Below are 16,982 nucleotides of genomic sequence, written 5' to 3' on the forward strand. Positions count from 1 at the left end.
AACTTTTACAAAAAAAACATGTACTTTTACTCCGATACATTTCCGATACATTTCCCTAACCATTTTCGTTACTACAAAATAAAAGTTGAGTTGGTGACATAATGCCTGTTTGTTAGTCGCTAGTTGTTTTTAGTTGCACCAGCTGTTAGCCGCTTAGCTACCAAGTACTTTAAGACTTTTTACTCAAGTAATATTTTAAAAGGTGACTTTTGCACAAATGGAAAAGTTTTCCAATTAAATTCAACAAGTATTTGTACTTTTACGCTGTTATTTATATTTCTGACAGCTTTTACTTCTACTCCACTACATTTCTTAAATAAGACGTGCACTTTTACTCCAATTAACACTGTTTTTTGGTGTGTATCTGCGCAATTTTTTTGTTCGGCTCGTTTGCGGCAACTAGGAGGTTTTTTGACCATAAAAACAAGTTCATGTATGTAATTAGACCATCATAACGCACATATATGTGCCATAGGATCACTGTGGGTCCATTTTAATCATCTTGGTTACGCGTTACGACAAAATAAAAATTGAGTTGGTGACAAAATGCCTGTTTGTTGTCGCTAGTTGTTTTTAGCGGGACGAGCTGTTAGCCGCTCAGCTGTTAGCTGCAGATTTCGGTTCCAAGTGGACTTAAAACAAAACAGCAGCTCGTTGTTTATCTTTGGGGGTCTCACGATTCGATTCGATTCCGATTCTTAGGATCACGATTCGATTCAAAATAGATTCTCTATTAAAAAAATTGATACAATGCATAGTGTTCAGGCAAATTATGGCATCAAAACAATACAGTTTGTATAAGATAATGTGATTTTCAAATACACTGATTCCAATGATTTAATCACACAAAGGCAAACTTAAGACAAAAGTAAACATTTATTCATTTCGAAACAAATAAAAACTTACTTACTGTAAAATAAAAAAAGAATAACTTGCAGAAATAAAAGCTTGGGCTAGCTGCCTTTTTCTCTTACAAAAATAAATTGCACACAAATAACACAAACTGGTGTTTTGTGTGGTTTTTCAAAATAGAAAAAAATTGAATTAGAATTGAATTGCGATTTTTTTTTTTTTTTTTTTTTTTTTACCCCTTATATTTTATGAATATACCGGGCCTCTTTTGCTTGGGGGCCTAACAGTTTCTTGAAACGCCCCTGGATTAGTCAGTTATACTGGTGGAGTAACTTTAAATGCAAAAGTCCCTAAAGGATCTATTTGTGTTATCAGTTGATTGGCAGCTGTCTTGTAGAGGATGATGTCATCCCTTTAAACTTTGTAACAGAGGGGGCGGGGTCAGAGAGAGAGAGAGAGAGATATGAGTGAAGGGGGCGTGGCCTCTCCGCTCTGCCGGTTGACGGAGTTTCAGGTGGATTCAACTTTCACAACAAGCTAGTAGTCAGAGGAGGAGGCAACGACACCGGCTGAATACGAGCTGCTGCTGCTGTTGTGGGACTTACAGACACAGACTGACAAACACAGACACACGTAGAGCTGTTTAATGAGTTTAAAGAGTGTCGAGACTCATGAAAACACACGGAGAGAAGCGTCACGCCGGAGAAAATGCACTGGGAGCAACTGCTGCGTTTGACGAACGGGAAGGTGAGCAGCTGCTGCCCGGGGTTTCAATGAATTAAACATTAAAAACACAGTATTTTATTGGCTCATATTAGTTTCGAGAAAGTTTCATGCTCGGTTTTCCCTCCCCGGATGCTCTGTGGTTTCTGTTGTTGACTGTCATCAATTAGTCATGGCCATGTGCTCACAGGTTAGCCTCAGGTGTTTCACCGGGCGTGTGTGTGTGTGTTGTTGTGGTTGTTGTGGTACGCCTCTGTTTAAATGCCGGGTTTTGTGTGTCTTGTGGAAGCCAAGTTTTGCTTTGAGCCGCAGTCATGACTTGAATGTGTTTGCTCAGCGGTGAGAATCGTGTTTTGGTCATAATCCCCTGTCCCTTGTTGCTGGATGAGCTTCAGTAGTTAACACAGTGTTCTGTGTTCGTCATCCCCCTGAGGTTTTTCAAGACATTAGTCACACTGTCCTTCCTGTCATTAAAGCTCCCCAGTCTACAGAAACAACTCAATTAAGCTAATAGTCTTTTTTTTCCCATAAATAATAACTTTTTATAAGCTTCTTTCCAACACCCAAGGACACTTCCAAAAATGGCCTCTCAATTTAAGACGGCGGATTTCCTGTTGGGTTTGGATCACGGTCATGATGTAATTTTTTCTTCGTCCGGACCTCCTACAGATGTGTACCGATTTTCGTGCATGTACGACACGTGTCAAACTCAAGGCCCGGGGGCCAGATGTGGCCCGACACATCATTTTTTTTGTGGCCCCGTGAGTGATTAATTGGTCTTAAAAATCTGTGTTAAAATAGGTCTATGCTGCATTAAGGCGTGTGTTGACCATAAACTACATTTCCCACAATGCATGGCGATTGCGTTACCCACAAAGTGAATGGCACTGCCACTAGATCACAGTGTATCATTGTATATGCATCATGCGACGAGTGAAATTGAATAAGTAAAAAATACAGAACGTTATTTATCAATACGTTACGGAGTAGTTACCTTTATATTATATTTGGTTAGATTTAGTTAAATTTATTCTGTATGACAGTTACATCTGGCCCTTTGAGGGTAACCATTATGCTGATGTGGCCCTCAGTGAAAATGAGTTTGACACCCCGATGTACGATAATTGTGGTGTTAAAGCGGACCTAGAACGGAAGTCCCAATTAACGCTGTTTTTTAAGTGTGTATCTGCGCCATTACCTCGTTTATGAAGCCCTGAAGGCTCCAAACAAACAGTTCAGCCACTGCTGAGAACGCTTTGATGTATTGTAATCTCGGGCTCAGCGAGATCTCTGAAAAAAACCCTTCTGGTTAAGTAAACAGCATTTCTCCTGAACAGCTGATCCTAGTACTAGTCCGGGCACATACGGTTGCGTACATTGAACCGCAGAAGAAGAATAACGTCCGTTGTGGAGGTGTTTCACCAGCAGTAAAACACGACAGTGTCTTCAGACTCCGGGTCAAAGTCACAAAAGGGACTGCGGCGGGGAGTCGTGACGAAACTATTTTTAAACATTGTTAAAACAATGTTTTGATAATGAGTAGCAGTGCATCCACCGTTCCAGAGGGGGGAGCTGCGATTCTGAGAGCTGGTGTGCAAATTATGTCACTTCCGGGTATTGGCCAATCACAAGATAGTTGGGAAGGCTCTACGCTGGCTGGCCAATCACAACACAGTCTGTTTTCTCGGGGTGAGATTTCAGTCTGAAACACCGTGACTGACGAGAGCGTCAGTAAGGAGAGATTTCTATCGGCTCATTTACAGCAACTAGGAGGTTTTTGACCATAAAAACAAGTTAATGTATGTAAGTAGACCTCCATAACTAACATATATGTGCAACAGGACCACTCTATGTGAGCTTTTAGGGTGAATTTGGACAGCGAGCGCTACGCTTATTGGCCCCTCCCACATCCAATTTTCACCAGGATTGATGCGGTCCTGGTGACCCTCAAAAATTCAGGCCCTCAAAAATGCGATTCATTTGGCGGAATAATAATTATAATAATAATCCTTTTCAATTTCAAGAGGGTTCTTACACAGTCATGCTCAAAACCCTAATAATAAAATCAGACTACAGGACGACAGACAGTATAGGCTATTTTGAACAGGTGGGTTTTGAGTCTGGATTCAAAGAGGAAGAGAGACTAAATGCTTTTTTTTGTGCCTTTGTGACAAAATCTGACCCAACATCTGCAAAAATAAATATGATAATAACTTTATCTGTATGGCACTTTTTAAAAAAGAGTTCACAATCTGCTTTGATTGGTCCAGATGATGAAAATATTAAGCCAAACAATCCAAAAATAATGGTGAATTAATAAGTAGAAAATACATATATAGAAAGACATGGTTGCATGAATGCCAGTCTATTAAAAATGGTTTTAAGAAGTGATTTAAAATGGAATAAAGTGAAGGGGTAAAAAGTACAATAATCTTCAGGAAGACCCTGCTCAAGAACCTCATGCAGCGATGTGAGGTGGCTGATAAAATGTGATTTTAAAGTCAATTCTAGAACATACAGGGAGCTGGTGAAGGAGCAGCCAGGATTGGAGTGATGTGTCATTGTCTGTTAAAAGCAGACTCTGGACCAGCTGGAGAGAGAGAGACTTTTGACTCTTGATACCAGAGTGGACTGAGTCACAGTAATCTAGTCCACAGGATTTAAATGCATTGATGACTTTTTATTGAAATCTGAGTGGGAAAGCAGCGGTTTCATTTTGGAGAATATTCTCAATCTGTGAAACTGCTTTACAAAATTATACTGTATGAGGAACAGTGTTTTTTAAAGCCAAAATATATGTAGAAATAAGATTATTGTCGTGACCTATGCACATCTTATTCTACAGATTTGTTTCTCACAGATCTGAGATGAGAATAATGATGTAAAAATTCCCACTGATATCTGAAATCATCACTGCAATAATCGCAATTTGGTATTCATTCACAATCGTTCTACTAAACCTGGTACTATTGAGTTTTGTTTTTGTTCTTTTCATTTTCATTTCTTAATTTCTTAACTTCTTCTTAAAGCTCTGAATGAAAAATGAATATTCTACCTGTTCCTCTTTACGAAAAAGTGACCGCAAGTGGCCCTTTTTTACTGCTTCACTTTGCTCTATTTTCAGACGTAAATGCAGAAGCTTCTTTTTTTTCCCACTGTCAGCAAACTGACACCTCAATATGCCACTCAATGTTTTTTTTTCTTCCAGTCTTCCTCATCTTTTATTCCTTATTCTAACTTTTTTCCCTTGACCTTTTTTCCCCCTCCCTCAGATCGACCGGCTGGAGGTGAGCGCACTCGGCCAAACGCCGCTGGCCGTGTCTTGTGGGACCGACGGCTCGTTCACGGGGGCCGAGGACGGTGTCCTCGACCCTCAGCGCACTAAGCAGGCGATCGCCCAGCTGCAGCAGAAGATCCTCAAGCTCACCGAGCAGATTAAGATCGAGCAGACGGCCAGGGACGACAACGTCGCCGAGTACCTCAAACTGGCCAACAATGCCGACAAACAGCAAAGCACGCGCATCAAACAGGTAAAGTGAAGAGTTCTATCGAGTCCTAAAATTGGAGAAGTTTAAAGGGCAGGAATTGGTGAAAATATAGTAGTAGGCCTGCAACGATAACTCGAGTGATTTGAGTCACTCGATTACAAAAATTCCTATCTCACGCGGCCTGTTCAGCACAGGGATGGTTGTTCCACGCGTACCGTTTTAGAAGACGCACACCTGAATTTTAGCTGGCGGGACATGCTCATCTATGTTTACACGCTAACGTAAACATTGATGTTAGCTGATTTAATGTAGCTTACTAGGGCTGCAGCTATCAAATATTTTTGTAATTGAGTATTCTACTGATTTTTCCTCGATTAATCAAGTTCTTGGATAAAAAAAAAAAAAATATATGTTTTTTTTTTTTTTTAATAAATAATGCATCGTAATAATTTTGCATTTTGCGTGCTCGGTTAATCGAAAAATAATTGGCCGAATACTCAATTACAAAAATACAGCCTTATAAAGTTCTTCTTCTTCACATATCGTGTCCATTTCCTGAGTTAATGACACCTGATTCTGTCAGGTCTTTGAGAAGAAGAACCAGAAGTCAGCGCAGACCATCCAGCAGCTGCAAAGGAAGCTGGAGCACTACCACCGCAAGCTGCGAGAGGTCGAGCACAATGGCATCGCGCGCCAACCCAAGGACGTTCTGCGGGACATGCAGCAGGGACTGAAGGACGTCGGCGCCAAGGTCACAGGCTTCAGTGAAGGCGTGGTGGACAGTGTGAAGGGAGGCCTGTCCAGCTTCTCCCAGGCCACGCATTCTGCCGCAGGGGCCGTCGTTTCCAAACCCCGAGAGATCGCGTCGCTGATTCGCCACAAATTCGGCAGCGCTGACAACATCCCTTCCCTCAAAGACTCTCTGGATGATCCCTCGGTGGACGATGGCGTGCCCGTGGCTGGTGGGCGGTCACTGGGCATCGCTGGGCATCACTTCCAGTCCAGTCCCAAGTATGGCAGCGAGGACGACTGCTCGAGTGCGACGTCGGGCTCGGCGGGGGCCAACAGCACCACAGGGGCCCCCGGAGGCCCCCCTAGTTCTCGGGGCAACACACTGGAGAGGAGCCAAAACTCAGGCCTGGATATGCTGCTGCAGGAGGTACAGGAGCTGAGGGAGGGTCAGGCGAGGCTGGAGGAGAGCCTGGATGGCTTGAAGACCCACTATCAGAGAGACTACACGGTTGTTATGCAAGCATTACAGGAGGAGCGCTTCAGGTATGAAAAAACAAACAACACGTCTCGTGCATGATTTTAATCGGCACTTGAAATCCCCTAAAAAGCCAGCAGTGTGTCATCAGGAGGAGTTACTATATTTAGAACGCTAGTCCTGACTGCGCTATCTGGTTCTTTATCACACGCCCTGCTGGTGCTCCATGCAGTTCTTTTATCAAAGCTAGCTCACAGCGGATAAAAACTAAACCTTGACCTGGACCTGGACCGTTAATATGGAAGTGCCCGGGACATTCATTCTCGAGTTAGGCGGTTGCTGTAACCGTAAAAATGAAACGCCCCCATGATAACAGGAACAGGGCTGAACAAGTAGTCGTTTTCAAATCGAATTTTTGATCTCAAGCAGCGTTTCCCAATCGTGGTCCTGTGTGTTTACCAGTTTCCTTGCTCTGAAACACTTGGGTCAAATAAATGGGTCGTTATCAGGCTTCTGCAGAGCTTGCTGATGATTGGACCATTTGAATCAGGCGTGTTGGAACAGGGAAACATCTAAAACATGCAGGGCCAGTGGGTCCCCAGGGCCCCAGGATTGAGGAACACTGATCTAAAGGGGAAAAAAGGTACAATAAACTATTGAATGAAATGTCATATTTATAAATAAGTGAATTGGGGATAGTTAGAGAAGATAAGAAGGAAAAATTGCAAACTAAACAATGCTCGGGATACGAATAAATGCTAGTAATAATAATAATAATAGCAACTGGAGGGGCTGCTCCTACCTCCAGAATCTGTATCTTCCAAAACCCTGATTTTCTTCCTTGGGCTCTAACCTACATTCCCAGATAACTTAATTAAAAATGGTCCTTTTCTCTTTTTTTGTTGTGTTTCTCACTCAAAACATGGTTCAGAAACATCGTGCCCTTGGTGAAGGTGATAATATTTTAATAATAATAACAAGAAACCAAGAAAATATGCACATTTGCAAACGGAGTTAGTCTACCGTCAAGCACATTGTGCAACTTGTACGTGGTGCTTTTATTATTTTCTGTGTATCCTCAATAAACTGTGAAGTCTCTCGAGCTGAAACAATTAATCGATTACTAAATTTTGATAATCGATTAATCGCTTTGAAGCTTTCTTCATGATTAAAACAAGATTTCTGATTGTTTTAGCTTCTTAAATGTGAATATTTTCTTTGTTTCTTTGCTCCAAATAACAAAGAAATCATTAAAACTGAATCATTTTGGTTTGTGGACAAAAACGAGACAATCGAGAACATCGTCATTTCCAGGTTTGACAAACACTGATCAACGGTTTTTAAAGATTAATTGAGAAAAGAATCGTTAGTTGCAGCTCTCGAAGTCCCTGCAGCTTTTATCTGCATGGGTTGTTTTAAATACTTGCACTGCATATTAGCAAATGTATTGCGGTGAGACGGCAGACAAAAGGCAGACAGACAGTGTCGTCCACATCTCTCTGTGTTATTTCAGCCGTCGTCCCTGCTCTGCATATAGACTCAGATGTCTCTCTGTGGACATTTGGCCCTGGAAAAAAAAACAACACATCCACATTCCTGCGACGCAGACTGTTCTGAAAGGAGGCCACAAAAGATTAAGACGGGTCAGCGCGGAGGGCACAACGCTGATAAGCCACAGAGGATTTAATGAAAGAACATATTTCTTCCTAAAATGTCCATCCCAGTCCAGAGCCTTTCTCTTCCAAGACCAAAACTATTACAGGCCTCCTTTTCAGACTGCATCTGCAGAGAATAATCATTTATAAACTAATCATGTTGCTGTGTAGCTCCTCTGGGACTGAATCCATCTTTAGCAGCACAGAGATTTGCCTAAAATGCAATTCTCAGGATGGTAATTGATAGATTTAGAGCTAAAACACTTAATCAAATGACTGAAAATGAATCAGAAATGCCTTTTAATAATAGGATAATTGTTTGGAACAACATTTAAATGTGTTGCTCACATATGATCATAAGAATATCAGTGTCATTCTAATCCAGATTAACATATACAGAAACTGCCTCCTGTCTGTCCCCATCCTGTGATGTCCCTGCCAAAATAAACAGTGGTGTAGATCCATCTCCTCCTGCTGGACTCTTCCCATTGGTCAGTCGTCTCATGCTGACCATCTCTGATTGGTCGGTAGGATCAGCAGATGAGCATGTATGGCCTTATCTTGTCAGGGCGAGTCATCATTGGAGTCAGGCGTCGTGTGGTCAGATGCCTCCAGGATCTGTTTCTGCTCATTCCTGGATGTGTGTCTCTTTGTCTAAGAGGTGTGTGTTTTTGTTGTCTCTGTTGTCGTGTGTGTCAGGTGTGAACGTCTGGAGGAGCAGCTCAACGACCTGACAGAACTTCACCAGAACGAGATCCTCAACCTCAAACAGGAGCTGGCCAGCATGGAGGAGAAGATCGCTTACCAGTCGTACGAGAGAGCCCGAGACATCCAGGTTTGTGTGTCAGGCTGATGTCCACAAACACCACAACAACAACAACAATAATAAAATGTTAGAATAGAAGTACATGCAGGGAAACCATACATCTTTAACATCATTTATCAGTATTTATTTTTACTTAAAGAAAAATATTAGTTTTTATGTGCTTCAACTTGAAAACAATGAACTCCAATGTTTAAATTCATAAAAACAAAAGAGAATTAATAACAAAAAGATAACATCACCTACAGGCATTTAGTAAGAACTAAAAAAGGGAAATACCGTGTCATTAGTGCAATAAATATAAACACTGAGTGAGTGTTTGGAAGAATGACGTAATGGCTTCTCTTCATAATAAACAGATTTGTTATCATTTACAATATTGTAGAAATTGCCGGTTTATATTATTGTTAAATATTATTATTTATATTTTTCACAGTTTTTCTTATTTGTAAGATTTTTGGCATTTGGGAGTTTCACATTTAACTGTCCTCAAGTAGTAGTAGTAGATATGGTAGTTGTAGTAGATGTATTGGTAGTTGTAGTAGTAGCAGTAGTAGATGTAGTAGTAGATGTAGGAGTAGCAGCAGTAATAGATGTATGAGTAGTAGTGATAGTAGTAGCAGCAGCAGTAGTAGTAGCAGTAGCAGCAGCAGTAGTGATAACAATAGCAGTAGTAGTATTAGTAGATGTAGGGGTAGTAGTAGCAGTAGTAATAGTAGATGTAGGAGTAGCAGCAGTAATAGAGGTAGTAGTAGTAGCAGTCCTAGTAGTAGCAGCAGCAGTAGTAATAGTAGATGTAGGAGTAGCAGCAGTAATAGTAGATGTAGTAGTAGTAGTAGTAGTAGTAGTAGCAGCAGCAGCAGAAGTAGCAGCAGCAGTAGTAGTAGTAGCAGCAGAAGAAGTAGCAGTAGTAGTAGTAGTACTAGCAGCAGAAGAAGTAGTAGTAGTAGTAGCAGCAGAAGAAGTAGCAGCAGTAGCAGCAGCAGTAGTAGTAGCAGTAGTAGTAGCAGCAGTGAGCGATGATGTCTGACACAGATCAGTCTCCAGACAAACTCAAAGTTGAAGCTGGTTACACATCCTCCATCAGTGAAAGGCATGATGTCATTGTTTATATTTACACTTTAAACAGTCTGTCCATCTGCTCGTCTGTTGTGTTGAAAACACGAGCGTTTCATCTCAACCAATCACGTTACTTCTCTCTTGTTCGACGATGAGGGCTGAGCTGTTTGTGTGTTTGTGTGTGTGCGTGCGTGTGTGTGAAATGAACCATGTTGCCCCTTGTGGCATTTCCTTTACCTGACAGCAGGGGGTGGTAGAGGGCTATTTTATTAGGTACACTTGTTAAATCTAATGCAGTCCAACAGCTCTGTCACAGCCATACTAATTATTTATTATTTACAGCATATTTTGCTGTTGATCTGAACTGAATGACTAAATAGATTATTTATGGGTTTTGCTCTATAGTGCTGAGTTTTTCTCTGTCATGTGTGCTCTGCAGGAGGCGCTAGAGGCCTGTCAGACCAGGATCTCTAAGATGGAGCTCCAGCAGCAGCAACAGCAGGTCGTCCAGTTGGAGGGGCTGGAAAACGCCACGGCCAGGACTCTCCTGGGAAAACTTATCAATGTGCTGCTGGCCCTTATGGCCGTCCTTCTGGTCTTTGTCTCAACCGTGGCCAACTGCGTGGTGCCGCTGATGAAGACCCGCTCGCGCTCCCTCACCACCCTCCTCCTCATCCTGCTGCTGGCCTTCTTGTGGAGAAACTGGGACGCGCTCTCGGGTTACACACATCGAGCCCTGCAGCCTCCCGGGTGACCAGACCAGCGCCGGTAACTGTTGTTGTAACTGTTAGCCCCGCCGATGCCGCCGCCGTCGCGCGGTACGGTTGAGGAACTTGATTGCCCGTCGGACTCGCCGTGTGGTCCGAGCACTGAAAACTTCGGCCGAGCACTTTCCGACGCGCCATGGAATCAAGACGACGTGGAAGAAAAACAGTTTATGAATTTTTTAATTCAAGAAGGAAAAGACTGTTTACATTTTTTTTTTTTTTTTTTTTAAATGAACTTGTTGTATCTCGCTACTGTTTTTATCTTTTAGACTTTAATCAATTTTAATGTTATTATTTCTAATAATAATATTATTTTTATTTTCAATGTTATTTTATTCAGTACCTTTGTAGCATTACGCTCCTCCTGACTCAACAAGGGGGGGTTCAGTCAGGAAACCGGGCTGGCGATTAGCTCCGTTAGCTTGGTGCTAGTGTTGGATGAGAACGCTCACCTCGCTGTGACCTGGGTCGTTTCGACCCCTTGGCTGAAAAACGTCCTGGGAGTTACTTGCTGTGATGAAGCCTTTGAGGATTGAGAGTGTCACTGACTTTTGTGCTTCCTTTTACCATTTCTAATATCAAAGATTACATTGTCTTTTCTTAATTATTTCCTTTGTTTTTCTCAAGGGTAACAGGACAAACCATATTTGATATTGACGTGTAAAGACTCTCCAGCCTTAGAGGGCGACCGCAGAAGACGCAGACGGTCTCTGGGTATCGTCAATCTGACATATTTGCAACATGTATTCGATACTGCACGTTTCTTTGAAGAAAGGGGGAGTCACTTTTGCTTTTAAAGGAAAAGGTCAACGTAAAATCAATTTGCCGGGGTCATTTCCGACCGTAGTTGATCAGGTTAGGTTAGAAGAGACAGATGAGCGCTCCTTCTGCAGATCCTTGTTAGTTAGGAGTAGGAACGATGATGCTGCGTCGTATCTCCACTGCCACGCCAGTCCAAAAAAAAAAAAAATGCGCTGCCTGATTGTGACACTGAACTGTACCCTGAATTTTTATCTACGCTATGTTACGGCATAGTGACTCAGTGCCAAACCTTATTTAAAGAGCCCGTTCACACCTAGTGTTAGCATCCATTCTGACCTGATCTGATCTGATCATCTGATCTGAGGTGGTTTGAGGACACATTCCTCAAACTGTCCTCGGGACACATTAGGTCCAGCTTCCTCAGTCTCACGGTATTTTGTTTCATTCATTCATTCATTCATTTATTTATTTATAGCCACAATGTCATGAGTTTTTCATTTCTCTGCTACTTAAAGTCTTAATTTTAATGCTACAGCAGTGCGTGTAGAGCTTTCACATTCTGGTTAAAAACATGGTTTTCATGCACTGTAATCGGACTACAGTCCCAGTCCAGTTTTTAAGCACCGGCGGAGAACCTGGGATTAGAGCTGCGGCTAACGATTATAAACACGATTAGTTTGTAGATCATTTTCTCGATGAATCGTTTGGTTAAAAAACGTTGATCGGTGTTTGTCAAACCTGGAAATGACGATGTTCTCCAATGTGTTGTTTTGTCCCACAAACCAAAAATTATTAAGTTTTAATGATTTCTTTGTTTATGTGGAGCAAAAATATTTACATTTAAGAAGCTAAAACAATCAGGAATCTTGTTTTAATCATGAAAAAAAGCGTCAAAACGATTATCGATTATCAAAAGAGTTGACGATTCATTTAGTAATCCATTATTCGTTTCAGCTCTCCCTCAGATTTATTTAGTAGTGTGTCTGACTCCACTACACTAGGTGGCGGTATCCCCCTTTTTCGGCTTTTAACCTATTACGTAGCAGCTTGTGGAGCTTCATCCTGAGTCTTACCATACAACTTAAAGAAAAAGAGCGATTTAAGATGACAGAGGGTCAACATTGTCTTGCTTGCCAGTCCAAAAAAAGTGTACCCACCTCATCTTTTGCCAGCTTTTCCTCACTGTTGTTTTCTTCTTCTCTGAAGCAGATGCTTATTTTAATTCTGGGTCAAAGCCTGGGGGTCGGGGGGGGGGGGGGGGGGGAGATTGGAACAACTCCCGAACCACATTATCTGTGGTGTTTTTGTCCAAATTTAAGTCCGGTTTTATCGGAATTAACCACAATAATTCTGTATTTTTCTCACGTCATTTAAACATATTGACTTGTTAATTTTAATACAGGGGAAGGGAAGCCTGATCAGATGTCATGGATGTTAATATAAGGTCTGAACTTTGGGACTCAAAAAGGGTCCAACCAGAGGAGAGACGCGGGAATGTTCTCGGAAGGTTTCGTGAAAGTCTTTTCCTGGATGTTAAGAATGTTTTATGTTGTGGAAACATAACTTTTTAAAGGCAAACCAATGCAAGAGAGAGAGAGAAAGATGATTAATAATCTGAACACAAACTTGAATCCAGCTCCTCGGTTGCACCTTAGCTGGGTCTTGACACTGAATCGTCCACACCCTGAGAAGCCTTGATTTGCTTCCTGATAACGAACTGTACGGCGGCACTTTAGCACACCGACGGATGATGGTTAGTTGAGAAGAAACCTTTGAATCTTCACTGGGATAAGCAGAAGAAAGAAGAAGAGTCGAGTTTAGGTCAGGATCACGACAAAGAAAGAAAGACTGAACCTCACACAAAGAAGGAGTTCATCGTATCTCTTTTCAAAAATGTCAAATGTGGAATTAAAAACAAAAAAAAATGGCAGGAAGTAGATTTATCACTGTTGATGAAGAGAGTGATTTGACCTTGGCTTGACCTTGCAGTATCTTTGTTGTGACGTAGAGCTGCGTGCTAAATCACTCTAGTGCCTTCTGATGTCCTTTTCTAAGTGTGGAATAAAGTGCATTCCTGACTAACTCACGCTCTTACGGTGTCTTAGAAGTGACTTGTTTCTCCTTTTTTGAATGTGTGTGTGTGTGTGGGGGGGGGGGGGTGTGTGTGTTCCTTTTCTTGACCTTGGCAGGACCGGTCGTCTTCATGGAGAATAAAAACCTGGTCCAAATGAGGCTCGACTTCATTTCTGAGGGAGGAGAAAAGGTAAAGCCAGAGGTATTTTAGGTTAGGACTCCTTTCATGCACGTTTGTATCTCCACTGTAAGATATACTTTGAGTTTCATCCAAAAGTCATTAGAACGCTCATATTTTAGGATCACTGCTGTTTTCGTGATTGTGTTCTGCCCTGAGATGAACTCTCCGTCTCTGAAACTCTGAAATGTGGTTTTCAGAGAGTTTGCGGCTAAACGGAAGCAAAACTTGACATATTTGTTGTTGTAAGGCTGTAAACAAAGTCTAAAGGAGGAGCAGAGATGTTGTTCTCCCTGATTGTGGATATATTTGCAGTCCTATTCCTCTTGTGACCACTAGATGGGGACCTTTAGCCTTGTATGTGCCTTTAATAGTTCATCCTGTGGATGTGAAATGCTGTATGTTGTTTTCTTTTTTTCTGTCTTTCTTTCTTTCAGTAGAAGAAGAATGCAGGAGGGGCACAAGGAGGTGTCTCTCCTTATCAGGAGGGAAACAGGTTTGGTGGAAGACCCCTTTCACTGCTGTGCAGCCTCACTGCCAAGAGTGAGGGCCTCCAGGGACCTTATTTTTCATCGTAGACACAACCCAAACACATTTCTACTCCACTTTATTCTGCCGTTTCCTCCCTCACACACACACACACACACATTCTGGTACGGTGTTCTTAGTGAGGATCCTTTAAACTTACCCCTAGGTCTGAACCTAAGTCCCAACCCTCAAAAAGTCCTTTAAAATTGTTGTGTGAGGACCAGCCAAAAGAAATAGTATATATGTTTGGTAATATAGGGGAATATATAGGCATTTATTCAAAATGTGTCCTCACAGACCTCTACAGACAGGTTAATGTAGTAATTCTCTTTTAGCAAATCATTTACTGCATGTAGTCAAATTTTGGACGACATACTATAGTTTGACCTTTTTGTCAAATTTTGGATAATTTTTCTTTTGACTTTTTTTGTCAAATTTTGGACAATATATATTAATTTTTTTTACTTTTTGTCAAATTTTGGACTGGTTTGTTTTTGTTTACTTTTTTCAAAAATGTTGGACAAATGTTTTTTTTTACTTTTTTGCCAAATTTTGGACTTTTCTATTTTTTGTCAAATTTTGGATAATTTTCTAAAACTTTTTTGTAAAATTTTGGACAACAATTTTTTGACTTGTTCGTAAAAGTTTGGATATTTTGTCTTTTGACCTTTTTGTCAAATTTTGAACTATTTTTTTTTTACTTTTTTATCAAATTTCCAAGTCATATTATATCATATCATTCATAGTGAGGACTCTTGTAGACATAATTTATTTCCTAGCCCTTTACCCTAACCCTTATCTAGAGGTCTAAACCTAACCCTAAAATATATCAGTTTTTTATTATTATTAACAGATTCATTTGCATCATAAATACGTGTATATTCTGAACTATTTATCGCTCCACATCAAAAACTTCACAACCCTAACCCTGAACCCTGATTCTAACCCTAACCCTAAAACCAGGTATTTAAAGGTGTGAGGATGAGGCAAAATTAACTTTTTTTGGTGCTCACAAACACAAGAACACACACGCTGTTGAGAAAGTGTGTCTTTGCTGAGCCTCAGTCATTGTGTGTGTGTGTGTGTGTGTGTGTGTGTGTGTGTGTGTGTGTGTGTGTGTGTGTGTGTGTGTGTGTGTGTGAGGGGGGGAGGGGGTCATTATGTTGCACTTTATCAGAGCTCTTTCCTCCTTTTCTCCTGTGCCAGATTTGATGCGCATGGCTGTGCGCCAAGGTAAACACGGGGCCGCACTTATCTGCCTACTGAAAGCTGAGAGAGACACACACACACACACACACACAGTGAGTGGTGTGCGCACAGTCAATAAGCACAAGTGATTGCGCACGATTTAGCATCAGCTTTAATTATCGCGTGTATTCAGAGGATGGCGCTCTGTGATTTACGCACAGTCGTGCGCTCTCTCTCTCTCTCTCTCTCTCTCTCTCACCAACATCACTCATTTGTATTCACGGGTCTGTCAATATATGCGCGCGCACGAACACGCACACGAACCCTCACCATTATTCGTGCATTTTTAAGTAAGTGCGCATGTGTCGTGTTTGAATATTTATGAGTTACAGAGGAGGAAAAAGAACACATGAAATGTCAAAAACAAAAAAAAAACGGAAAGTTGTCCTCGTGCGTCCATCTGGTTACACTTTTGTGTGCGCGTGACCCCCCCCCCCCCAAAAAAAAACGGAACCATCCGGGTCTGCAGAACTAATCTGAGTGCACGCGCACACACAGGTTTGGAGAGGTGAGTGTGTGAGTGACCCCAGCGCCATTAACCCCGTGATGAGCGGAACCACGCGCAGAGGCGGACATTCATCATCAGCTGAGCCACCATGAAAGAGAAGAAAGAAGAGAAGGAAGAAGAGAAGGTCTGTGTTCTTTACAGCTTCATATGACACACACACACACACACACACACACACACGCACGCACTGAGTTCACGTTACTGCGCCAATAACGCACGCTTTTTAACGCACAGATGCGGTTAATGAGCATAACCTTTTTTAACATTTACATTATTGTCTCTGTAAGAAACCTAGATTTAATTATATGCACATATACACAACATGTTTTATTAGAACAGTAATATGTTTGTAGTGTAAACAATATAAAAGTTTGACTTCCACTTGAACACCTGAATGGAATGAAACCCTGATTAATTGATTGATTAATTGCTAACACCTGTGTAGTCTGTGGCTGTGACGTCACATGTTCTTAAGCTTAATGGACATTAAGACAACTTTAACTGCCTAAATACTGTTAGAAGATTTATTTTATATTCATATTTATTCAACTACTCTTTTCACTAACCCCAAAAATATACTTCATATGTAAAACTACCTGTAAAAAAAAGAGTCCGATATGACCTTAAAGTTGAATTTAGCAACTGCAAACCTTCTGAAAAGGAGATGAATGAAGCTGAAATCCAGCTTGGACAACGTAGTGGAAACCAACTGAATCAGTTTTTTTCTAATATTAGATGTGCATAAATGATTTTTGCACAAATCAAACTTGCACAACTAAAGAAATGTCTCGTGTTTCTGTCCCAAACTGCACCAAATCAAAACCATGTCGTACAGTGACGCTCATTTTATTATCATTATCTATTGACTGTAGGGCTCGATATGGACGATAACTGTGATATTTATACGCACTGTGCAACCACAGCTCATCATTTCTAAGAATGTTTGGCCTCTGATGAATGAAATGCATCTGTGTTTTCTATTTTTTTTTAAATCCAGTGTGTAAAATCAAAGTATTTTGATTGGACATAAAGTGTACAATCGCCTCATTGTATGAAGTGTGGTTTATGTCATGTTTTTAGCCCACAGTGATCAAACTAAAGTCTGTTTTGG

The 16,982-nt window shown here is 41.2% G+C and overlaps 1 protein-coding gene across 2 annotated transcripts in view; it reads left to right on the forward strand.

The window, feature by feature from the left end:
* The window catches only part of tmcc1a (transmembrane and coiled-coil domain family 1a), a 42,940-nt gene extending 32,359 nt beyond the window's left edge, over nt 1-10,581 (forward strand). The window contains exons 1-5 of one of the 2 annotated variants that reach the window (XM_083895704.1): nt 1,469-1,599; nt 4,848-5,105; nt 5,647-6,338; nt 8,625-8,760; nt 10,247-10,581. In XM_083895704.1, the coding sequence (XP_083751830.1) occupies nt 1,561-1,599; nt 4,848-5,105; nt 5,647-6,338; nt 8,625-8,760; nt 10,247-10,561 (1,440 nt within the window). In that variant the 5' untranslated portion in view covers nt 1,469-1,560 and the 3' untranslated portion in view covers nt 10,562-10,581. Of the gene's footprint in view, nt 1-1,468; nt 1,600-4,847; nt 5,106-5,646; nt 6,339-8,624; nt 8,761-10,246 lie in introns of those variants that run through there. The other variant, XM_083895705.1, reaches the window with a different exon arrangement.
* Nucleotides 10,582-16,982: the final 6,401 nt, after the last annotated feature.

Source organism: Microchirus variegatus, assembly GCF_963457635.1.
Source record: "Microchirus variegatus genome assembly, chromosome: 9".
In the NCBI taxonomy this organism is placed as follows: Eukaryota; Metazoa; Chordata; class Actinopteri; order Pleuronectiformes; family Soleidae; genus Microchirus; species Microchirus variegatus.